Source organism: Abramis brama (genome assembly GCF_963993115.1).
Source record: "Abramis brama genome assembly, chromosome: 10".
Classification (NCBI taxonomy): Eukaryota; Metazoa; Chordata; class Actinopteri; order Cypriniformes; family Leuciscidae; genus Abramis; species Abramis brama.
This window is the reverse complement of record NC_139972.1, coordinates 10,910,205-10,937,430: the sequence shown is the minus strand read 5'-3', so window position 1 is coordinate 10,937,430 and position 27,226 is coordinate 10,910,205. Positions and strand designations below refer to the sequence as shown.

Here is a 27,226-nt window from a genome sequence, read left to right as displayed (position 1 = left end):
CAACGAGAAAGACTGAGGGAGAGAGAAAAGAGTGCAGTCATTAAGAATGTGTTTGTTAGGCAGTGAATTCTCCTCTCTGCTGTGCCAGTGAACAGACCCGCGGGAAGACTAAATCATCTGAGAGAACAAACACACAAATGCAGCGTAACACAAAACTAACAGCGCACTGCATGAACATCCGTGCCAAAGACCAGTTAAAAACCCATTAGAAAAACGGCAGGGTGCCTTTAAAACATGAACTAACAGCATTAGGAACAGGACATATTATGCAAAGTTCTGCTGTCCAAAACAAACAAACAAACAAACGGACTTAAAGGGATGGTTCGGAGTAAAATCAACCTAGGGCACCATGACCTCGAGCCAAACACCCCCCCAGAAGCCTTTTTTCCCTTGGTCGAACATTATTAAAGTTAGAGCTTATTTAGAGATATCAGCCGAATGGTTTAGTGCAGGCGCTAATGGATCCAAGGCTGTATCTCGTAAATTACCCCACTAATAATGGCCACAATGGTACCAAACTTCTACAGTAGTACAAATAGGTTCTGTACTCATAAAACGAGGCATTGGAAAGTTTGTAAGTACATCAGGAGTTTATTTAAATAACACTTGCCTGATGGCTAATGCTAACGCTAACCCGGATGTCGAGGTCACTTCATTGGTTTGGGAAAAGCCCGTAAAAGTCCTGTCAGAAAGCGATGCATAAGGTTCACATACATCCTTGGATCCATTAGCGCCTGCACTAAACCATTCGGCTGATATCTCTAAATAAGCTCTAACTTTAATAATGTTTGACCAATGGAAAAAAGGCTTCTGGGGGGTGTTTGGCTCGAGGTCATGGTGCAAAGAACCCTAGGTTGATTTTACTCCAAACCATCCCTTTAAGTGCAACTTAAACATCAGAGCATCAAACTGCAAACCAGTTTGAAGATGTAAGGCGCAGTTGTGTTATGGATAGCATAGATTTTAAGCAGTGCCGTTGCATTCGTTTCTTATTTAGGTCTTTTCCTTTGAAATCTTCATTACCATAACTGTACATTTGCTACCTACATGCTCAGCATTAGAAGATGCAAAGATAGGCCTAGTTTAAAGATTCTGTGGAGATTTTAAGCATCAAAGAGCCTTTTTTCCCAGTGGAGAACAAGTTCTTGAAGAACTTCACCCCACCTTAAAATGAATTTCATAATGTTCATGAATTCATTACATAAAATATATCAGGTTGAGGGTCCACTGGCCCGAGGGAGAAAGATTTTGGTCTTTGCATGTCTCAGACATCAAAGAACATGAATGATCTTTTTTTACTCTTTCCTAAAGGCTTTTTCTTTCCTCTCCCTGCAGAAAGTAATCTAATTAAATTAGCCTTTTTTTAAGAATCTGAGACTAATTTAATTAGCAAGTGGATGGTGTTGTGTTTCCATTATGAAACTTAATTAAAAGATATGAATATTGATGCAAATGTGAAGTTTTCTTGGGCGAGTGCTGAATGTTGGCTCAATTACACAAATGACAATTCCAGTGTTTAATTGCACTTCGCAAAACATCATTTGTACTTCCATTTGCTTTGTTTGTAGCAAAATAAAGCATTCTAAAGCATTATATGTATTTTTACTAAAAGGCAACATGCTTCATTCACTAATAGCATGCAATAATACAATCAATATACTTATGTATGCACACAAAATTCTCATGCAATATTTCCACAGGTGTGTATGCTCACGAATTTGTCCTAACGTTTGTTCTTGAACCTCATATTTGCCAACAGTGCATTCGGCAATACAGACTGCATTTGATCATGTCATTTAAATTTTATTTACTCTTAATCAGAATGAATACTTTTAATCACATAGTTTTAGTTGATGTCAGATACAATACAGTTGCAAACTCTCCATTACACTGTAACTCGTTTACAAAACAAGTTTCAGTCAAATTCCCCGAACAAACATATAATCCTCTGACGTGATTAAAAATGTGTTTTAGTGAGTGAGAATGTGAAAATGAGATTTGCAAACAGTGTCTTAACTACCTGAACTTGTTTAATGTTTTACAGAAAGAGTGATTTATTCGACAAATTGGTTTATGATATTGAGAATTGGATTCAGAGAATGGGATTTAGTGTTTTAGCAATTCAGAAAAACTGTAAGAGTAATAAGATCACTTTTTACAGTGTATCCGTGGTCTTAACTCAGAATCATTTTTTTTTTTTAAATGAAACTTTCTAAATCATGATTTCTGTAGTTCATATCCAGATTTTAAGCAGAAATTAGCGAATGAGACCCATTGTAACCAGGTTTTTCAGATACCTTAAATAAGCACTAAATACTGTATTGTACAAATATTGTACAGTATGTTTATATTCTTGATATTGCTCTTGTCTCTTAAGTGTTCAGAGTCACACTTTGTCAGGTTTGAAGAGCTAAACTTGAGGGGGAAAAAATGAAATTGTACCTTCTCGAAGGCCAGAAAATAGGTAATAGCCAGTCGCTGAAATAGGGGAAAAATAAAAAAAAGACGAATAGACGATTCACACAGATGTGAGACACACAATAGCACTGCGGTAACTGTTAAAGTGTCCAGTGTACTTACAGCATTTGAACAATTGAAAAAAATGCTTTCTCTCTGCCTGTCTCGTTCTACCTCTCTCGCTCACTCTCTCTTTGATAAATTGCCTTGCCATTAAGTGGACTTCACTTTAGTAAGGCAATAAGTCTTTCACCATCGATTTACTGAACACACAGAGAGAAAATATCACAGTAAGGTGCTCTGTTCTCTAGGGATCCCGTGGACACGATGTGTGTTCTTCCTAGCATGGGTGAATTCGCGGAAGATACACACACACACACACACACACACACACACACACACACACACACACACACACACACCACAGTAATATGTGTGCTAGATGTAAAAAAACAGTAATTCAACTACAATTCACAGGACTGAATGCCACTACTGCTGTCCACAATCACAAATTCTCACATTCACACGCACACACACACACACACACACACACACACACACATCCCTGCAGAAAATCAATGTCTGCCCAGACACACAGAGAGAACCACAGAAAGAGAAGAAGTGTTGAAAAACACTGAATGGAATACGAGACGAATACCAATAGAGTATAAAAGTGAAATTGAATTAAAAATAAATCAATTTATTAATAATAATAACACAGAGTGATGACCTATGTACACAGAGAGAAGATATGTATTAAAGAAAAACACAGAAAAAATAAGTCACGACGCTGGTCAAGAACATATTTTGCATAAAGCCTATTTTTGTATTTTTTTTTTGCATATTTCATAATTATCATCACTGTAATGAAAATAATTATATTATTATTATATTTCAATATTTATTAATATTATTATTATTATTATTGAGTATATTTCAACAGAAAAGTAGGTATACCATATTTATTGCCTTTCAATAATAATTAATTTTATTTAGATTTAAATTTTTAATTAAAAAAACGATAAGATGCTAGAGTGTTTTAGTTGCCATGGTATGTTTCTGTATGGTTGCTAGGGTGTGGGTTTTGTTTTTCATCCATTTTATTAATTTCCAGGCAAAATTTGCAAGCCATATTAATGGCATTTACAAAAACATGCTGTAATGATTTATGGCTGATATGAAGCTCACGACAACCGAGATTATTAGAGCAAACAGTCCTTTAATAAATAAATCCAAATGGCACAGATAAACTCAGGGAACAGGTATCACAACCACGTCACACAAACAATACAGGACCAAGAAATAACTCAAACTGAAGGCTTGAGTACACAGAGCAAACAAAAGAGCTAATGAGTTCATTAACAAGACAACAATCAATAAAACACACTGGGAAATCCAACAGGCAAACAGAAACAGAGAAAACAGAACACACACGTAACACATGCATTTTTACTGGGAAAATGCTCTCCGCACATAGTATACGTTCATCAAATACTTTCACTTCAAACTCACTAAATCCCAGCCTCAGCCCATTCAGAAATGTTGGTACGTACGGAAACCCATACATAGAAGCCTGATAAAAATGTTAATATTAAAGAAAAACGTTAGACGGACTTAGAGGCTTTTGCATCTGAAGTCTTCATATATCCATTTATTTAAATGTGACCTGGACATATTTTGTGACATTCAACTCTTTTTATATGGTATTGTACGTCCTTTCTCCACAGATCTCACTCTGAAACAGGGGAGCTGTGGAGGGAATGGGGCATTGTGGGAAAGGAAAAATGAGGGCTGGGGGGGGGGGGGGGGGGGGGTGCTTCGTGAGAAGGAGAAGACTGATGGTGAGATTTCAGGTGGAGGAGAAAAGATGTAGTGAAGATAAGAAGTGTCTGATGGTTTCTCACAGCCGTTTCGTGTGAGGGTGTAACAATCAGTTCCACTAGACTCTACGACCCAGACCGCCTGCCAGACACACAAATACACAAACACACACACTGTGTGTGACAGAGCGAGCAGAAACCGTCTGCTACTGTGTGCTTTTGAGTGGCAGTGGTCCAAACGGGCCAATCAGAGACAGACATTCCCCTCATCACTGCGCTATAGCACAACTAACTTAACATTCATGACGACAATCAAGCATTTCAGAGTCATGAAAGCCTGTTTGCTAAGGCGAGGTTTGCTATTACTACTACTGATCATAGTTAGGGTTGGCGATTTGATCATTGTTAACTACAACTAAACTATTAAAAAAAAAATTTGTTCATGTAAATTAGGCAGAAATAAAATAAAACATAAATGTTAGATGAAAAACGTAACCTTATTTTTTTATTATTGTGATTAATCACAACTTTTTGTGCGATTAATCTCACACTTATGGTGAAATTAAGTATACACCATTTATCATTTAGTCATAATTTGCTATATCCAGCAAAGTAAACCATCAGATCGAAGGGGGATTCTCGCAAAACTGTATTTTCCGCAAGCTTTTTCAAGGTAAACGTAGGTGTCTTTCCAAAAAAAGACACCTGGAGACTCCAAAAGGACGATAACCAACTGATATAAGGAGTCCATATAATTCATAAATGTATCCAAACAAAAGCACTCATGAAAAACATTACAGAAAAAAAAAAACACTTTTCAGAATTCACAGTAGCTATAATTATGTACAGTGCAACAGCACATGTTTGTGCATCCATAATAATGGACTCAAGTCAAGTCAGCTTTATAGCGCTTTATACAATAAAGATTGTTTCAAAGCAGCTTTACAGATATAACAGGAAAATGATGCATTTCGGCTGTTGTTAAGCTGAAGTCAGTTCAGTGTTGATTCAGTTCTGTTGTAAAGATCATCAATTATTAAATCAGTTCATTTCATCAGATCTGCAAATGATGTCATCGTCCAGTAGCCTGGCAAGCCAGACCTACATCAAGATGTTCGGTCTGGCAACTCACCATTGTCAGGGCTCAATCCGAGGGGCGGGATAAACGGCTGTCTTTCAAATTCGCTCTGCATGCAATAGGACAGCGCTTCAACCAACCAGAGCGTTTTCCCAACAGCGGAGCTAGTTGATGATAGATTAAACTTTTGCCGTATCTGGCCGGCAAAATTACGAACACATCTTCCTGTTTTAAGAATGACTTAAGTGCCGTTCTTTGTTCTTTTCTCAAAGAAAAGCTTAACTCCAAGTCCTCCAGAGTCGCAGACAAAGCCGTTTCGAAAGACCGCTGTTCGCCAGCAGCAGCAGCCGCCATTCTTTGTTTTCAAGTAGCAGGGAATTCACGCGGAACCGTCACACTCACAACTCTGTCGTCATTATGTAAAGCCTGCCCACTGACTCTATAAACGATTTGATTGGCCTGACTAGAGTTTGGTTTTTCCAGCTCGAAAGTCAACGGAGAGTTGCTAGACTACACTGGCTGCAAAATTAATTTTGTTGCCGCTAGGGTGCGTCTAGATTTCTAGGCTAATCGTCCAGCTCAGTTCAGTTCTCATTCAGCAGCGTCAGTACAGTCAGATTAGTAATATTGTTAAATATTAAGTGTCCACAACTAAGCAAGCCAGAGGCGAGGCAAGAATTTTGAATTAATCCCATGCGCTAATGCATTAACATTGACAGCCTTTAATTGAAATGTAAAAATAAAACCTAATTCAAGATATTATTAAATACAATATAAAAATTATATTAAAATAACACTGTAACAAACCCTTAACCTTAACTAGAGATCTGAACATCTCTTCGAGTTACAACCTTTTGACTTGGACCAAAACACCCTAGCAACCACAAAGAACATCTTAGTAACCACATAGCAACACCCTGGCAACCACCCACAACCTTTCAGGTCTGAAGTCTGAACTTTTCTTTCAGTTCAGACCCTCATTCTTTCACGTCTTCTCTGAGCCTCTTCTCACCCTAATGTCATCAATCTCTCCGTGACTCCCTCCACCAGTTCCACCCACCTCTACACCTCCCTCGCTTTTCTTCCTCATGATGAGCATCGATGGGATTGTTAAGGAAGAACTGTGTCTTGGAGAATGTAAGCCTATAGAGAACAATTATAAAAGAAAGACAGAATGGATTTAGAGTGAAAAGAAAGAAATACAAGGGATGAGAAAAGAGAGGAGATGCTACATAATGACTCTGTTTGAAAACCTAGTGAGCTGCCTACCTAGACAGCATATTAAGTCATCATAAATGCACTCCACACACAATATCTATATGGGGGACTTTTCCCATTTCAGATTGAAAAGGCATTTATTTTCAATAAATATGAAGAAAATATGTGAAAAATGGAATTAAAGTACCTAATGGTTATAAAGTGTTTATCAGGTAGGGTTAGGTTGTTAGTGTAGGGAGGGCCATATTTTCCCAATAAGGCAGGATTTATTTAATAAATGTAATAATTTACACTCAATATGTTATTATTGCATACTGTTTTATAATGTACTAAAATACTGAGGTGCAAATAGTATCTAACTACTATTTACACTTATTTCAAAGAAAATATGTGTAACATAGTGTAACAACATTTTACATCGTGTAAATAGAATCTATCGCTATTTGCACTTATAGTGTATAGCATATATCGTTATTTGCACTTAGTGTACATGGCATATATCGTTATTTGCATTTAGTGCAAGTAGCTGCTGCCAAAAAATTCACTGTGGCATTCTGCAGTTATTGGAGAATTTCATCTGTCCCATACATGGGTCCAAATAAATGCTGTAAATGTTAGAGCAACTAGGCCTAAGAATATGGGAAGACAAAACTATGGGAAAACAGAGATAACAGGTCAAAAGAGTATGTGAAGACCAAAACTAGGTCAAAGGTTGTGAGAAGACAAGACAGGAAAAGTACCTAAAAACCATATATGAAGTTATTTTTTTAAAAAGCGCATGCACAAGGACTTGCCACCAATAAAAATAAGACATCGATGCAGGTGTTTCTAATCGTGGCGAAGTGACGAGGAGGAGCAAAAAGAAAAAGATAACTATATGAACGCTAATTGGACACCAAGCGTTAAGAAAAAGGTATAAGACTTGAGTGCAGACCATTGTAAGATCAGATGTACAGCTGGCATCTCACTTTGTTGAACTGCTCAATAAAGTTTATTCTTCTGAGACCTGAAACTTCGACTCTGAAAGATTTCTTCTGAGACCTGAACCAGACTTTGAAAACCTGAAACAAAGATTGTGAATTTGCCACAACACAGTCAAGTGTAAAGTCATTGTTTGAATTTTCTCGACTCTGAAGAAAAAAAAGAAAACAAAAGATATGTGGAATGCAAAAATCCTCCTAGACTCATGCTGATAATGGTGAAATTCTCTGTCTCTTTCTTCCTCTCTCTCTCTCAGATCTGTGATAAGGAGTGGCATTATTACGTCATCAGCGTTGACTTCCCAGTGGTGACTCTATATGTGGACGGCGTGACCTACGACCCTTACCTAGTGACAGATGACTGGCCCATCCACTCCTCTCAGATTGACGTGCAGTTGACTGTAGGAGCCTGCTGGCAAGGTTAGGGGGGGTGGGCGTGGCTAGCATGATTTGTGGGTGTGGTCAATGTGCATGTGACTTTGGTTCAATAATCAGGTCATTATTTTGAAAGTAGAAATGTAAATTCCCACAGCATGCAAATCCACATTGAACAATTGTTTACTAAACAACCATCTCTACTTCACTGGCTTTCTTTCTTTTGCTTTTGAAAACTTCTATTCTTCATTCTTTCAGTCTTTCCATCTTTTTTTTTTTCTCTTCAGCAATCAGAACACAGCTTCTAACTAACTAACTAACTAACTAAAAAAAAAAAAACAGCTCCAAAAAACCAAAAGTTGACTTCTTGACCTGCCCATGCTGCCTTGTGTCTCTGAGGTTCTTTGTTTAACAATGAAAGAAAAATAAGAAAGAGACAGATCATTATAAAAAAATCACTTGTGCATGTGGAAGATAATCAAAGGGAAAGTGATGTGAGAGCTGACTGGACATTTGCTCTTTTTAAGATTGTTGGAGCTTGAGGGGTATAACGGTTTCTCATGGATCACTTCTGTGGTCACGGTTTGGGTTCAGTTTGTACAGCGCTTTGTATTCACAGATTATAGGTGATACAATATGATAAACAATATTTTTAACACTGTAATAGGCCAACATGGAGATTTTTGGTCGAGGAGCTTATTGTTAATGTTATATTATTGTTAACCAACTAAAACTATTTTTATTTTTAAACTATTATTAAAAAAAAAAATTGTTAATCAAAATAAAGCTAAAATTAAGTTTACACTTTAGATGAAAATCTTAAACTTTAAAAACTTAAACTATTAAGCAACTAAAAAAATTAATTTGAAGTTGAAGTACTAAAATGACTAAAACTAAATAGGAATAAAACTAAATAAAAACTAAATCTATAAAAAATATTTTTTTAAAAACTAATAAAAATGACAAAAGCACATAAAAAAGACTAAAAATTAAAACTACAATTAAAATGAAAAAAAGAATAGCTAATTTAAAATATTAATACTATAATAGTATATAAATAATACGAACATAATACTGGTTTTTACCACAAAATTTAGGAAGAGATAGTAAAGGAACAGTTCATCCCAAAAAAATCTACATTCATTTATATGCTGCATATATGCAACTCTTGATCACCAAAAAAAAAAAAAAAACAGCATAAAAGCACCCATGCAAAAAAGTAAGCAGGTTCCATCTTAAACCTTGACAATACCAAACGGGTCGGTTAACAAGCCTATTAATGACAGCGCAGACCTCTATTTCACTCTTCTCCTGAAATCTCAACACACTGATCTGTTTGTTTGAGAATCATAGCAAGGCTGAACTGTCTCAACCAATGTTGCTGTGACAATTTTCTCCCTAAACTACATCCATGTAAACCCACACACACACAAACACACACATCAGTATGCCATCGCCCGAGGCTCACTGTCACCTGATCACAAACACACTCAGAGAGGCTTCATTGCACACACACACTCATCTCATACAGAGCAGATAGATGCATGTAATTGCTCATTATCTCTGGCTTCAGCAGTGAATACAGGTTTAATCATATGATTGCTTCGTTTCAATGCAGCTTCTGAAGATCTCTAGCTACACTGAAGCCAACATTTATTTTATATATGTGTGTGCGATGAATAACATGGATCTGTGTAACTATGGCTTCATCTGAAACTAAAGGCAGATACCCAATCAGTCAATAACTTTTTGATGGTGCCTCCAAAGATAACGGCTTCATTACGTCTAATGATCTAGAACAAATAAAGAGAACTTTAGACATAACAGATCAATATTTAATGACTATTGACTTATTTCATACTACAAGTGGAATAATATGTTTAAATTTAGTTCAGACGTGCTTTAATCCCTCCCTGTAATGGCAGCGTAGTTCATTTTTATGCTATATATATATATATATATATATATATATATATATATATATATATATATAAGGAATCTAGTTGACTAAAAGGGGACATGAAAAAAAATGAAAATCAGAATTTTTTTGGTTTGTTTCTTTTTTTTTAATAAAACAGTTCAATACAGTATAATATGCAAATATAAAGTCTACGCTACTATTTATAATGCCAAACTCCCTCCCCAGTCCATCATGGTTATTTATGGAAACTAGGCAGCAAAAATGGGCCAATCAGAAACCATCACTCTATTTGACAACCATGAGCTCATTTACATACAGTACTCATCAAAAGATTTGGGTCGGTAAGATTTTTTAAAATGTTTTTGAAGTCTCTTATGCTCACAAAAATACAGTAAAAACAGTAATATTGTGAAATATTATTACAATTTAAATTTACTGTTTTCTATTTGAATATATTTTAAAATGTAATTTATTCCTGTGATCAAAGCTGAATTTTCAGCATCATTGCTCCAGTCTTCAGTGTCACATAATCCTTCAGAAATCAGTATAATATGATGATTTGCTGTTCAGTAAACATTTCTTATGATTGAAAACAGTTGAATTTCATATTTTCATATTCTTCATACTTTCGTGGAAACCGTGATAAAAAAACAAAATCAGGATTCTTTGATGTATGAAAAGTTCAAAAGATCAGCATTTATTTATTTATAATATTTTATAATACTATAAATGTCTTCAATGTCACTTTTGATCCATTTAATGCATCCTTGCTGAGTATTAATTTATTTACAGTCGCAAAAACGGCCCATTTAATTATATTAGTCAGACAGAGGGTAAAGCATGGTCATGGAAAAGCCAAATTATGTGTTAGAAGCATTGATTAACATTATAAGTTTAGGAGGTTTTTATTATCTGTTAGCATGTCTTTATTTATGTTTGCAGGTGGCGAGGTCTCTAAAGCAAAGTTTACACAGTATTTCCGAGGCAGTTTGTCTGGACTGACGATACGACCGGGGAAGACTGAAAGCCAGACGATCATCTCCTGCCTACAGGCCTGCAAAGAAGGGCTGGACATCACTTCACTGGAAAGCCTCGGACCGAGGATAAAGGTTTCACACACACACAAAGCTAACACAGACTCTAAACTCAACATTACGAATCTGAACGAATGAGCTGCGCTTGAAGCCAGTGTGCAGTGCCAATAACAAAATGTTGCTTTTACTAGTAATTCAAGGTCACAGATTTGATTTCAAGGAATGCACATGCTGGAAACATTACATAGCCTGAATGCGCTGTAAGTCACGTTGCATTAAAATAAAAAACAAGTTACCATAGTCTATCATGAAACCATAGAAAAGAGTAGAAAATCACTCTTTTGTAGGAAAAGCAGAGCGTGAGGAAGAGACGAAGAAAAGCCAGGAAACAAGACTTAAGGAGAGATATTTCTGTGCGCACATTCTCCATTTTCTGCTTTGCTTTCCTCTATTCTGTTCTTTTGTATTCAAGAAGCTCTAGGGAAAATTCGAGGATCAAATGAAAGCAGGTTTTACAGACAGAGAGAGAGAGAGACAGTGAGAGACAGACGACAGGTGTTCCTTCGCTCAGGTGATCTGATCAAACTATAAGCTTAAAGCAGGATCTTGCTCCATTCAGAGACACACTGGTAATGCCTTTTAAATTCCAGCTCAGTTCTTGCCGTGCCAAACGGGATGCAGAATTTGAATTTAAAGTGCCCCTGCTAAAGTGCCCCTGTCCTAATTTAGTTTTAGAGGTCTCCTACAATGAATTTACATACATCCGAGGTCTAAAAACCGCTTTATCATAATTTCACATCATCTCATCTCTCAAAGAGTCTGAAAACGGTTACACTGAAAAAAATTTGGAGTAGGATTTACTTGAAAAAAGCTTGCTAAGTTTTTTCACTCAGAAAATGCTAGTAAATTTACAAAGTTTGCCAAGTAAAAACCTAAACATATTTATCAGTAGCTTTAATTAGAAATCTTTAAGTTAAATTTACTTGGAATATGGAATTAAGTAAACTTTACTTAACCTAGTTAAGTGAAAGTAACAAAGAAAATAAGTAATTTTAACTTGGCTAGTAAAAGGTTGATTAATATCGATTTAGTTGAAATTTCCTTTGCATTACATTTCACTCAAACAATAATATTGAATTATACCAGTCATTTATAGTATGTGCTTTACTTAGATTATAATTTATACTTCATCATGTCAGATGTTAAGCCTCGTGTGAATGCAAAGACCTCAATACTTGGTAGACAATACACAATGACGGTAACATTTGATGGATCATTTTTGTGTTTGAATGTGTCATTTTGAGCAGAAAATTTACTCGAAATGTCACAAAATGGCAAGTTACTAATCCTGACAACAAAAGCAATGATAAAACACTGTAAATACAGCTGGAAACCAGTGAAAAATGAACCTCATTAATTATTCAAGGTCCAGTGCATGATGGGAACCCCAGTATCAGAAAAGTTGAGTAATTTTTACTTAATTTTATTGAGTTGATATTTACGCTTTCATTTCTACTCGCTTGAATTAAGTACTGATGTGGAATTTACTAAGTTTTTTTTAATTCTTGCCTGAACTAACTTTTTCATGTAAATTACATTGTTTTTTTTTTCAGTAGTATTTACTTCACCAAAAAATCATTTTTTACAGTGTAGTTTAAAGATTCAGTCTCTCGAAACCCCTCCTTTCCGAGAGCCTGCTCTGCTCTGATTGGTCAGATGACCCAGTCTGTTGTGATTAGACGATTCTGCTTCCTCAACACTTGATACACAGTGATACGAACAGTTAGGCCCCTATCACACCAAATGCGTTTTTCAGGTTCGAAAATGCGAGGTGCACAGCACTGCCCCGATCACACAGAACGAGCAGTGCACTGCGTTTTTTATGTTGCTAGGCAACCACTGAAACAGCTGTCCTGTCAGTCAAGTAAACGTCAAATCAGCCTTTTATTAACTTTATTTACTTTCTGTTCCGGCCAGTTGATAATACCTAGAATATCAAAATCGACTGCTGGCGGTAGATCCTTTTCCTATTTAGCACCAAAACTCTGGAACAGTCTTCCTACCATTGTCCGGGAAGCAGACACACTCTGTCAGTTCAAAGCCAGATTAAAGACACATCTCTTTGACCTAGCATTTACATAATACATTATAGACTTCTATAATTTAATGTTAGGCTGCATAGATTAGGTCAGCCGGAACCGGGAACACTTCCCATAAATCCTGATGTACTCGTTACATCATAAGAAGAATGGCATCTACGCTAATTTTAGTGTGTGTTTATCCCGAGGTTTTCCTGCAGCCTGCCGGATCCAGGCCGTATCCAGATCTGACGAAGGACCTTCGCCTGGACCGATGACAACGCAGTGCTGAAGTGCCAACTAGTCTCTCCCTATGGAGGATCCCTCTACCACTCTACAGATAAGGCGTTGTCGGGAAAATTAGTTTCGTGTTCCTACCCCAAAGCAACAAAATAAAATAAAATTCTTTATCAAAATTTATAAGGAAAGACAAGTACTTTGTTTAGGCTTGGCTTGTAGGGAATTCCAAACCTGCGTATTTTCAAACGCACATAACTATAGAACCCATTCTAAATGCGCATGTGAACGCCATCAGCGTTTCTCACAGGTTCGCGTTTAAAGTCTGTGTAGAGAGAATGGTGTCGTCTTAGCGGCCCCTAATTTAATAACAAATTATTGTTGCGACGGAAGCAAATCAATCAAAACTAACTTTAGATGGAAAATAACTTAACTCTGCTATAAAGCCAAAACAATATCTGCTACCTTAAATTATCCGCTTATCTCTGTAAAGCTGCTTTGAAACAATCTACGTTGTTAAAAGCGCTATATAAATGAAGATGACTTGACTTGACTTGACTTAACGTTGTGGTAGTTACGGTTCGTGAAGTCGTTAAGCTCCTGGTAACCTGTGAGAGCACCACAAGTTTATCCTCCATCATCGCACTCTCCCGGCATTCAAAGCAACTGTAGCTTTCATCACTACAACGGATGGCCCGCCTCTCCATACATTCGATTGGACAGTGGAAAAAAACGATGACGTCGCACACTTTTTCTGCTCGGAGTTGCTTTTTTTTTCAACTGCAAAAACGCGAGGTGCAGCAGGCGGTAAAAGGCGAGGCTCCTGGGGTGCATAAACAGCGCGCAGAACGCTCACTGTCATTGGAAAACAATTGAAGAAAGGCGCCTCTCACTGCAAAAAACGCGTTTGGTGTGATCGGGGCCTTAAGATGGCATTGATTTTACTGTATCAATTCCAGTGCGAGTGTTATCCTTTGGAAGTGCATCAAAGTGGATTCGCAGCACTGAAAACAGTGTCTTCTCGACATGTCCACAACAAGAACCAAACTCTTCCAGGTAAAAGTAAACGTGGTTCGCGAGCAGACAATGAAGACCATAGGCTGGCATTATGCAAATTTGTTACATTGTTACATATGTATGTAACAGGAAGTGAAACTGGAATTACTGACGACTCATTTCAGCAATTCAGAATCGAATCTTTCTATTAGGAGAAAAAAAAACTTTAATGTTGTGCAGTTTGATCTTTAAAACTTTGCAGACCTTTTACATTCACAAACAGCTGCATTACAAACTGCATGACAGGTAATATTTGAAAAAGCTTAATAGGGGCACTTTCAGATTAGAATTAAAAATTGAATGTGAATTCAACAGCTGTAAGTGCAGTTTATCATAATACATTTAATTTTCAATATGAATCACCTAAAGACAAACCTGTCAACATAGAACATACATAAAAAATTAACTAATATTTGATATTCCACCTACAAGGTTCCCACATATTTTCAACAATGAATTTCCAGACTTTTCTTGGATACAGATCAAATAATAAAAAAAGGACCAATTCATTTGACTGATTTACTGACAAATCAGACATTACTGTGTGAGCATGTTTTACACTACATACACAAGAACCATATTTAGCCATTCAAATGATTTAGAGCAAAACATAACTAGAAATAAATTTCAAAACGCATTCAAAATAAATGTGCATTAGGGCTGCACAATATATCGAAATTATCAAAATATCGCAAATGTATATATCGCGATATGCATATTGCAATGCTTGCAATAACTGGGATCATGAACAAAAGACAAAGAGAAAATCACTCACTGCTCTTGGCTAAATAAATTTTGTAGCTTTAATAAGAATCAGTATAGCCTATATTTAATTCATACAGTGAAAACTAAGCAGTGTTTATTTTTACATTTGATTATTCAGTGTCTGTTGTTAAATAAACCTAATGTAGGCCTTCCTGAAACCTTGATGTTAAAATAACACTTCTTATGCTACAGTAAAACACTGCTGTTCACTGTCAGAAGTTGTAGGGATGTTTTCTTGTCACAAAAAGAATGTGAAACACGTATGTAGGTTATATAATTCTAAATATATTTTAAAGATAATTTAAGTTTACTTTACACACTTTTTAAGCATTATCGTATCGCATATCGAATATCGCATTATTTAATGAGTTATCACATATCACGTTTTTCTTCAATATCGTGCAGCCCTAATATGCATTATGCAATCGTTATGTTTGTTGCAATGCTTGTTATAATTCCTGTACTGAATTTCTTTGAATTCTATAAATTCCTCTTCCATTCATTCATTCTAATTCAAATTCCAATTCAGTTCAGAATGTGAACAATTAAATTCAGATTGACACTAGATTCAGAGCTATTTCTTTGATCCGGATTTTCGCATAAGTCTGCTTCAAGCACACACTTTAAATGTCTGTTTGTGTGTCTATTTCTCCCAGTTTCACTTGAATCCCGCTCAGTCTCTGGTGGTGATGGAGGGCGAGGATCTGGAGCAGATGAACGGCGCACTGAGGAAAGTTTCTTACATCAACTCTCGGCAGTTTCCCAGTATGGGAGCGCGTCACCTCCGGATCTCAACGGCAGTGCAGTAAGATCATAAATATTCATGAGATGTCATCTCTGAACTAGAATACTAGAATGTTAGCTCTGAAATATGGCATTATGAATGATCAAACCATTTATTTTAATGTTACACAGTTGTGATTCACATCCCGGAGGCATACAAGAGCGTAATTTTAATTTGCTTCGGCTCCGGGCTGGAAAAGTTATTAAAACTGAATCATACTGTGAAACACAATAAACAGAAGCTGTATTGTAGGAAAATTAATACAGTATTTGAAACTAGATTTGCACATTTCCTGCTAGATTTCTGCCTGCTTACTGTGTAGTTCAAATCCTTAACCCCGAGTATGAGCGACACCAACCCTTTTTTGTAACCTTTTCACTTTTTCTGTTTTTGTTCATTCATATTCTATGCTTAGGGAGGTTTAATTTTTATGTACAGACAGGGAAATGGAAAGAGAATGACAGAGAGATTTGTTTTTTGGAGCACACGCGCACCCATCGGCACCCTGTGATTATTCAGAGCAGAGCATGAATATGCATGAGCCCCTGGAGGATTATGACCCGCCCCTCTGAGCTCCGAGACAGGCAGTGGGCGGAGTCTTTTCGGCAAGATCTGCTGGGAATTAGCATGAAAACACACACGCACATACATAACCCTAAAACACACACACAATAAAGGCAATCATACAGATCACAGACTTATATTCAGACATGAGACACGACCATGTGTTGTGTTTGTAAAAGCAATTTACACCATTCATTTACACTTGCTTTCGCAAAAAAAAATAAAAAATAACACATACCTTGCCAATGAGACAAACATAGCACAGCAAATTATATTACTGAGAATTGAAGCAACTTGCAGGGAAAGTAATGATTGAAAGTAGAGACTATGCGGACTGTATTTGTTTTGCATGCTGACCCGAGGCATTTACATTTATATAATTTTTTACAAACACTAGGGTCCAGATTTAATAACAGTCTACGCCAGCATAAATCCTTATTTGCATTAAAAACGACTGTCAGGATTTACTAAAGACACGCAGTGAAAAATTAGCGCTGAAAAGGTGTGGACAGGGTTATTTTTGCAGCTGAACTTTTTGCATAATTATGCATTTGTAGGAGTTTCCCTTTCAGACGCAAAATTTATGGGAAGAGAGTATTTAAATGAATCATGCAAGGTGATTTACTAAGGTTTGCACTGGTCAATTTATGGCATTATTTAACACCCACAAAATGTATTGGTAATTTATTTCCCTATCCAAATCATCGGGGATGCACCGATATTATAATTCTGGGCAATAAGCTAATAATTGTTTTCATATTGTAACTAAACAGAAAAAATTCCATGCTTTGTCTAAAAACAATTAAAAATATTATAAAACATACATTAAAAAAATCGCATATAATATTTTATAAAAATAAAATAAATAATTTATAATTAATTTTTTATTATTTACCAATTTATTGACATCATTCATTTATAGAATTTATTTTTTAATCAGTGGATTTCCTTTAAATATAATTAAACAGGGAAGAATAAGAAAAAAAAAAGAAAAAAAATATATATATGTACACATAATTAAAAATAATGAATATAAATTAGATCAAAATAAAGATCAACTCTGTTGTATTGCACTTTCACAGCGCTGAACAAAATGTTCAATCTAACTTATTTTAGGTTTTATTTATACAATAAAACACAATATCTTGTGTTCATAATTGTTGAAAGCAACAACAAAAAAATACAAAAAATAAAATGAAATAAAATTTGATTAATTGCCCAGCACTACATGCAACACAACACAACATTATAATTTACAATATTAAAAAAATATATATTTATTTTGAGACTTACAAAAGATGACATTTACTGTAAAAAACGGCATTCAATTATTATTGTTAAGAAAGCTTAATTTTAGGTGAACAATAGATGAAGGCAAACAAAGGCAAAGGCAATCTAAATGTAAAAAATAGAAGTAAATCAGCATGCTCAATTAAATATTCAATATCGAACAAGAAAAACAGTTCTCACTTGGCTTTTCTCAATGCCATGATGGAATATGCTCATTAGATTACACAGATCTGAGGGAGACATTTGAATGCATGAAATTTCATCACGGAAAATACATGCAAACACGCATCACCCTGAGAAATAATTAACATAAGAATAGGGCTAAAGATGTCATATAGCATGCATCAATATAGCTAGTTTGTTTAGTTATCACCCATTAGTCACATATTCTAAACGAATAAGTAAAATCATATTATAGTATAAACCTACTGTATCTTTTAGCAAACCGCTGTTTCACAATGAAATGTGGATTAATCATTTCAAGCCTCAGTGTATCTAAACCTTTAGTCACAGATGGTTTCCTCCATTCATTTCCTGTCTTGATGAATGTGAGTTTGTTTGTGTCAGGATTAAAAACAACATCTTTAATTAGAGAGGGTGGAACGTCCTTCCTGTCGTTCAGCGCTGAAATCACTAGAGTTGTAAATTAATTCTATGCACACACCGTTTGTGTGTTAAAGCTTATTAAGTCCAATTACTGCGAGATTCAAGAAAGCTGAAGTGTTATTAATTCACTCCAGGCGTAGTTTCCCCTCTTTGTTTTAAGTTATCAGCCACTGCAGTCTCTGTAATGAGTTGGGAACGGCTCCAAGTCATTTGTTTGCACTCTGCAAATCACTGTCTAATGCGTCTTATTATTTATATTGAAGTGGAGATGTCTTCACCTCTGAATGGGTGTTTGCAGGAAATATTTCTTACTTGTCATGAAAATATATTTTGCAATATACAGCCAAAACATTATGACAACCCGGCTAATATGCTGTTGGTCCTGCCAAAACAACACCGACCCGCAGAGGCATTGACTCTACAAGAGCCCTGAAGGTGTCCTGTGGTCTCTGGCACCAAGACTTCAGCAGCAAATCCTTCAAATCCTGTAGGTTTCGAAGTGGAGCCGCCAACTAGTTAGTCCAGCACATCTCACAGATGCTCAGTTGGATTGAGATTTGGGGAATTTGGAGGACAGGGCAACACCTTCATCATGTTCCTCAAACCATTCCTGATCAATGTGTGAAGTGGGGCAGGGTGCATTATCCTGATGAAAGAGTCCACTTCCACCAGGGAACACCATTGTCATGAAGGGGTGTACCTGGTCTGCAACAATCAGTGCGTTTACATGGACAACAATATTCTGATAAGACTCTTAATACTTAATACTCTGATTAAGAAACTACCGTGTAAACAGGGATTTAGGGACAGGGACCTTAATCTGGCTAAAGTCAACAAATCACATTATTAAAGTGCATTATAGACATGTACACCATAATCACACTATTAACGTTGTGAGGGAGTTTTCAACGCATTTTGCGACAGAACACACGCACACATGGCAGCAGTGGTCAACCGTTTGAAGGCAAATAAGAGAGCATGGCTTCAGAATTTGTATCCGCCCTCCTCTAATTGCACGTATAGCATGACAAAATAATTAACTGCACTTGAAGCTTTCGTAAAATGAAACACCCAAAACTGTATATGGTACTATCCACCTTATTCCTGACGAGCTTACTGCGTTTTGAATTATGGGTGGCACTTCCGGTTTGGGGAACTTCCATTCAAAAAGACTGAAACGAATCATTTCAAATCATAAAGTTGCCCTACAAATAAAGCTTATCCGTCAGGTTGACTCAATGAGCTTTCATGTTTCATTTAAGAATATCATGAGAATAATGTAACACTTGGTATTTTAACGTGACATGTTATAACAAGAATATCTATGGCAAGAGCTCTTTTCAGTCACTGCATTCTTTTCCTCATGATTATTTTCTTTTTTCCTTTTGCATTTCGCTTTAATAGTATGAAAAAGGTCAACATACTGCACATTTGTGGTCTGGTCTGCCAAATTAATTTACGATATATGCCATTAATAATTCACTTGAATGCATGAAGAATCTCTCTTTTTTTCTCCCCAAATCCTCACGTCTCTTTTCAGGTTTGTTTTCACAGGTAAATACAATTTATTATCTGTCAAAATGACTGAAATCACTTTGAAATAGTATCATGCAATGCTGAAGTAAATATATATATATATATATATTTTTTTTTATTAAGACAATGTATGTTAGCCTACATAATACAGATTACCACAGTGATATTTAACTGTCCGATTTTGCTGTGGAAAGATTCACGATTTGGGGGTTATTCATGGTCTGTTGAAAGTATACTTGTTGATGTTTTTACACTTTTAAATGTCCTTTTAATGTTCAATGGTTGAAGGGTGAGTAGAATAATGTAATGTCATTGGACACAGTTTAAAATATATATATTATTGTGTCCATAGAGCTAGTCTTTGACTGATTGTTTAGAGCTTAAAGGAAGTTACACCCATAATTTGCACAGAGCGTCATTGGGCGTAGGAATAATGTGGATAACGAAGACAAACTGTTGATACGGAGGGAACGTCGAACTGCGTGCCATGGTGAAGCAATGATGTGTGCCATTAATCGATCTATGGTCTATAACATGTAAAATGGGAACATGAAAGGAATATTCTTAAAGCAACTCATGTAAACACCATAATCAGTATATTGTCTTATTCAGATTAAGGTCAATAATTAGATTACTGTTGTCCATGTAAACGTAGTCCATGTTTAGTATTTGTCAAATTTGCATCCACATGAATGGCCGGACCCAGGTTTTTCCCAGCAACACTAGAGCATCACACTCACTCAAACGGCTTGTCGTTGTCCCACAGTGATCCTGATGCCATCACTTCCCCAAGTAAACGGCGCACACGTACACGGTTGTCCAAGTGATGTAAAAGAAAACAGGACTCATTGGACCAAGCAACCTTCTTCCACTGCTCCAAGTTACAGATCTGACGCTCTCGTACCCATTTTAGGCTCTTTCAGCGGTGGACAGGGGTCATTTCATAGGCACTTTGATTGGTCTGCAGCTCCACACGCTGTAAAGTGTGTTGTGACACTAGCCTGGTTAAAACCAGACCATTCTCAGTAGTAACTGAGTTATGGTCTGGCAAAGCTTCATTAATAACTCATTTCCAAAGGGGCGTCACCAACGGACGTCGCTCAAATGCCTCTGGGCGCAATTAGATAGACCTAAAACCAATCAGAGCGATCGTCATCGTGTAAAGCCATATGCTGCGTCCCAATTCGCATAAGTTACACTACGCCATAAAAGTATGTACTCTTTTTGTGAAGAAAAGGTATTTACTTTTGAATGTGTAGCAAAAAAGTAGGCAAGCTTTAGGACATACTACTTCGTCATCTTTATCGGACGGATCTGTCGCGTGCATCCTGTCATGTAAACTGCCCTGTCAATCATCTTGTCACAGTTAAAATCCTCTATTAAATCTAATTTAATTCCCTACCGTTTCGGAGAGAAATGTAGTAGCACGTTCATCTGCCAGTGGGTCTTTTATGGAGACTGTCCTCATGTGTTTGCAATTTGAATATAATAATGCATTTAAAAGTTGAACGGACGTCGCTCAAATGCCTCTGAGTGCAATTGGATAGACCTAAAACCAATCAGAGCGATCGTCATTGTGTAAAGCCCGCCTCAACGTTTCTGATTGGTGCCTCGATTTGGACGGATTAGAAATCGGCTTGAATTAACTCTTTGCCAGACTACTTGCAGAGCAAATCTAAATTTGCCGGAAGTTTGTCTGGGTTTTCCCAGGCTATTGTGACACATTCATCCCATAAACATAATTAAAAATTTGTGTGACTTGTGCCACAGCAGACCTTCTGTTGGCTCAGACCAGACAGGATTATCTTCATTGCCCTTGTGCATCGATGAGCCTTGGGTGTTCAGCACGCTGTCACTGGTTTGTTGTTTGTCCTTCCTCAGACACTGTTGATAAATCCTCACCACTGCTGACTGGGAGCAACTCACAATCCTTGTTTCAGAGATACTCTGACCCAATCGCCTTGCCATAACAATCTTTATTCCTGCTCATTTCTCCTGCATTAAACATGTTGATCACGAGAACTGATTGTTTGCTCACCATCTAATCTACTCAGACCTCAACATGTGGCCTTGCCTTGTTAGGAGATTATTTGTATCACTTGTGACTGGTCCGAATGTTCTGGCTCATCAGATATACCGACTGTCAGATAAAGCAGCGAGGGTCAGACTGTATCTTTTGCAATTGAACTCATGCAATATGTTGCAGTTCCTAATAAAGTCACTGGCAATGTGGCTATTGCATTAATGTACAAATATAGAGTGTGTATCTAAAATAACGCACAAAACTAAAATGCAAGGTTGTGTTTGTGATCTCTGCAGGTGTTTCGGAGAGGACGTGTGTATTTCTGTCCCTGATATTGAGGCAGCTGTCATGGTAATGCAGCCCAGTGAACCACGAATCACAATCACTGGGGCGGAGCACATAACCATCCCCGCCTCCGACCTTGCCCTAGGCCTATCCCTGTTCAGAGATTTGCATATCATCAGCACAGTTACAAAAAGTGACGAACCTACAAAAACAGGTACAGAGAAAATTGTTTCTAGAATCACCTTTCTCCTCTTAACAGGATATAATGAAAATTCTGTCATCATTTACTCACCCTCATGTTGTTACAAACCTCATATGTGACCCTGGACCACAAAACCAGTCACATGGGTCAGTTTTTTTAAATTAACATTTATTCATCATCTGAAAGCTGAATAAATAAAGTTTCCATTGATGTATGGTTTGTTAGGATAGGACAATATTTGGAGGAGATACGACTATTTGAGAATCTGGAATCTGAGGTTGCAAAAAAATCTGATCATTGAGAAAATCACCTTTAAAGTTGTCCATTTATGTTCACGATTGTGCTGCATTCACTCATAAAAATAAATGTTTTATATATTTACAGTAGGAAATTTACAAAATATCTTCATGGAACATGATCTTTACTTAATATCCTAATGATTTTTGGCATAAAAGAAAAATCAATAACTTTGACCCATACAATGTATTGTTGCCTATTGCCACAAATATACCCGTGCGACTTGTGACTGGTTTTGTGATCCAGGGTTACATATTTACATACTGTTCTGCTTATTAAAACCCACCATATTTCATATACCAGAATGAGATTTGATAGGGCAACATTTTCAGCAAATAGCGTGAGAGAAGACTTAAAATATAGCTCACAAATGTATGGTGCTGTATCATCATTTTAGGAGCTTGACCGGATATGACAAAGAGCGGCAGCCAAGCATTCTGCTAAATCTTACCTTATGTCTTGCTCAAAAGAAAGAAAGTCAATGACATGAGGGTGAGCAAATGATGACAGATTTTTCCTTTTTGGGTGAACTATTTCTGCAACAAGAAAACAACCCACAAACAATGCCCCAAATGCAGCGCAGAGCACGTTATTCACTGACATACGGCACAGGTGTCATGCTGTTCTGGTGACAAACAACAGAACAACAGTATATGCAAAAAAACATGTTAATAAATCATAAAAGACAGATGCTCACTGCTCCCTCCACACTCTGAACACAAGATATGAGTCTTTCATGAGGATGCTTTTCTAAATCTGAAACACTGCTTCCTTCATTATCCTTAGGGCTTATCTGTTTATAACTAAATTTTCCTTGCTCTTTCCTAATAAGGTTGTAAGCACTATGTAGACATACACTACTGTTCAAAAATGTGGTGTCAGTAAAAACATTTTTAAAGAAATTAATACTTTTATTCAGCAAGAATGCACAATTGTGGCAAAAGATTTGTGCTGAAAAATGAATGAAAAATGAATCCTGAAAAATGTATCACAGTTTCCACAAAAATATGAAGCAGGACAACTGATTTCAATATTGATTTCTAGAGCATCAATTCAGCATATTCTGAAGGGTCATGTGACACTGAAGACTGGAGTAATGATGCTGAAAATTCAACATCACAGGAATAAATTATGTTTAATTAAAACATTAAAATAGAAAACAGTTATTTTAAATTATAATAATATTTCTATAATATATAATATAATATTTTTATATTATATATCATGCACTATATATCTTATTTTTGAAAACTATGGGAATTAAAGCAGAGAAAGATCGATTTCTTTTCATTATTATTCATAAACCTAACCCCTCTTGTTTCATCTCTATATGTGTGCAGATCACAGGTCAGTTGTATTTAAGGAAATCACACATAATCTGGACTATTGTGACATCATGGTCTTGGGGGAGGAGTTAAAGGCGGGGCTAGAGAGCCTTGAACTGCAACACAGCGCCTTATTGGGCAAACACCTGGAATACGCCAACTCTAGCACCGGCATGTCCATATATGGTAAAGACACACATTCTACAACATACTATTGTCTTTCTCAATAGAAAGTCCTTACATTTTTCTTCCTCTACATCTGTTTTAGGTGTAGACTCTATTTCTCACTACACAGAGGTGATTCGACAGGTGCGTTATCAGAGCCGCCAGGCTGTCGATTCCATCCGCACCTTCAGACTCACTTGTTCTGAGCTCAATGGACGTTACACCAGTGATCAGTATACATTACAGGTGAGAATCAAACAGAGAATGTTTTTTTGCATCCGCACTAACTAAGCCACGGCTCTGAACTATGAGCTTAAGTTGCTCTCTATCACTCTTTCTCCGAGGTCAACATCCTTCACAGTGAGGAAGCTGTGGAACATGTCAATCATGATATGGCCCCGCCCAAATATATGCAAATTATTCATCCTACAGTCATTGAATCTAACAACTACTACAGTTTTGGTGAGTGTCTGTAATTGTCTTCATATTGTTATAATAAGGTAAATATTAGAATGAAAAGTATTGTTAATGGAATCATAAAGGCCCTGTTTACACCTGGTGTTAAAGGGATACTTCACCGATTAGCATTAAGCTTTGTATCAGTAGAAACCCGGTAGTATTTTCTAATGACCGTGCTTCCCTCCCTCATGTCCCCCTGAGACGAGAGATTTCTGTATTGTGTGTCTGGAAAAAAAACTCAGATGACGCAAAAATCGTCATTTAGCATCATCTCATCAGAGGCTTTTCTGTCCAGAGGCGAGAGACTCCAGCCAGTAGGAGGAGCTCGTTCCGCATGTCTTCAACCCGCCCATAGGGGGATCTCACGATAAAACGGCGTCTTCTCAGTTTCGAGTCGACTAGTAGCCTAGCTGTATCATTTCTTCCGACACTGCCCTCTGTAACCGGTAGGCGTGGCTTGGGAGTGTCCTCGTAGGGCAGCGAAGCAAGTGCATTCTGGGAGTTGTTGTCTTTCATCCACATGAGCCAAAAATACATTTTCTGGCTTTTCTCAGTTTAGAAGACACCAACTTCTAAAATAATTTCACATTTCTTCTACATAAATGACCCAATTTAAATACACATTCATCTTTCCAGCGGTGAAGTATCCCTTTAAGATGGGTTTTGGTCGATCGGATCACAAGTGGACAGCAGTAAATACAGGTGTAAACAGGGTCTAAAACTTTCTACCACTTCCAGAGGTAGTTAAAAAAAACATTCGATCGGATTGCTTTCGTAGTGTAAACGCTCATGTGGTCGAATGTGTTCAAGATTGTCTACTCTCCGCCTACTGACCTAATGCTTAAACATTATGGGATGTGCGCTAGCCAGACAGGATTTAAACTTTGTCGACTGAAGACCCAAGTTTGGTCTGAAGATGAAAAACATACCAAACACAATGTTCTCTCACCATTCCTGATTTCTAAGACACACAACGTTCGGCGTGATCTTGTGGCTATCAGAGCAGAAACTAAAGTTGCCTCCAGTCGCATTCATATGTAAATTGTGCGAGCTCATTTCGTCCATTTCATCAAAAGATCTGAAAAAGCCCAAACATTTCCCCGCCCATTGACCCTCCCCTTGAAGACATCAGAAGTGGTTAAAAGTGGACAAAAGAGACAGATTAAAACTCCAGGTGTAAACGGGAATGTGTCTCCCTCGTCTACTTGTGACCGACCAAAACGCATCTTAATACCAGGTGTAAACAGGGCCTAAGGAACCAAAGTTAATAGAAGAACCTGATTAACAACTCTGCAAAGCATGGCTAATCATACAAAACAGATTTTACGTTCATCCCTCACAACTTGGCGTTAAATTAATGATGACATCTACTCTAAAGTCTATAGTCTCTAAGATTCAAATGCGCTTATTGTCTTTCCAGTTGTGCCTGCCGTTGCTACCGCAGTCGTTGTGGTGTGTATCGCCGCCCTGCTGGTGGTGCTGCTGGGTGTTTACCGCCTCAACCAACCACTAAACAAAGACAACATACACACACACACACTGCCAGAGAAACAAGCAGACTTTGACAGCTCCTCTCTCTCCATTACTGTCAACCCACTGGAGGTAAGACAAACCGTCTACAACCAACATAAGACATAATAATGTAAAGAAGCTGCCAAAATGTTGACGCCTGTCAAACTGTCACAGCATGCACGAGTCTCCATGAAAAAGGAAAACTTGTTTTTACAGCTGACAGGGGTGTACAGCAAAGTAAAACAGCTGAACAACTGCTCTGAACACTGTAGTTTCTTAGGAACTAAAGTATTAAAGTTATGTGCAAGATCATCGAAAGTATCTAAACTGATGACCACGATTTTGTCATGAAGTTGGACATTTTTCTCATTCAGTATCTCTGTTGGTCCTGGATTGTAACAAACCGGTTTGGTTTTAAAAGTAGTAAATGGTTTAGGAATGGATTGTGATCCAGGACGATGATTGTTTGTCCCACAGTGTAATTTCAAGACCAACACAATATGGCAAAATTATGGTTACCCTCACCATCCATCATAACAAAACAAAATCTGGGTTACAGTGAGGCAATTGCAAAGGAAGTGAATATGGCCAATTTTAAACATTAAAACACTCAGAGTTTCAATAGCCATATGACGTTAAAGGTGTGTTGACATGATTTATAAAAAGATAAAAGTTGCTTACTAACCTTTTATGTGTAATGTTATTTCCAATTTTACAACATTGCCTTGACAACAGAAGTCTATAGTATAAACCCAAAAAAAATAGCTAACAGTAAAAAATGTGTAATATCATTTAAATGTGTATTTTTTTAATTATAAGCTTCACATAAATCTTCAAAAATTGGCCCCATTTATTTCCATTGTAAGTTCCTCGTCGTAGCCTTGATTTGTGCTTTTTAAAGATGAGGAACAAGTCTAAATTAATTAATAATAATTTTGTGTTTGTTGTTCCAAACCGATCTGACTTACTTTCTTCCTGAATGTTCACAACTGCAATGAATTTCCTTGGCTCATCATCAACACAAAATCCTGTTAAGAAAACAAAACAAAAAAACAACAACATAGTGATAAAGTAGAATTGTTGTAATGGTTAGAAAATCAACCAAATCAATATTTTAATTCAAACAACTGAGAAAGATTCATATTTAATTGTTCGATAA

The 27,226-nt window shown here is 36.8% G+C and overlaps 1 protein-coding gene across 1 annotated transcript in view; it reads left to right on the top strand.

Moving 5' to 3' along the window:
• Nucleotides 1-27,226, top strand: part of clstn2b (calsyntenin 2b) — a 63,545-nt gene that overhangs the window by 35,163 nt on the left and 1,156 nt on the right. The window contains exons 9-16 of the mRNA XM_084125956.1: nucleotides 7,811-7,973; nucleotides 10,792-10,958; nucleotides 15,676-15,824; nucleotides 22,119-22,321; nucleotides 23,947-24,117; nucleotides 24,200-24,342; nucleotides 24,441-24,558; nucleotides 25,976-26,157. Of these exons, the coding sequence (XP_083982082.1) occupies nucleotides 7,811-7,973; nucleotides 10,792-10,958; nucleotides 15,676-15,824; nucleotides 22,119-22,321; nucleotides 23,947-24,117; nucleotides 24,200-24,342; nucleotides 24,441-24,558; nucleotides 25,976-26,157 (1,296 nt within the window). The remainder of the gene's footprint in view (nucleotides 1-7,810; nucleotides 7,974-10,791; nucleotides 10,959-15,675; nucleotides 15,825-22,118; nucleotides 22,322-23,946; nucleotides 24,118-24,199; nucleotides 24,343-24,440; nucleotides 24,559-25,975; nucleotides 26,158-27,226) is intronic.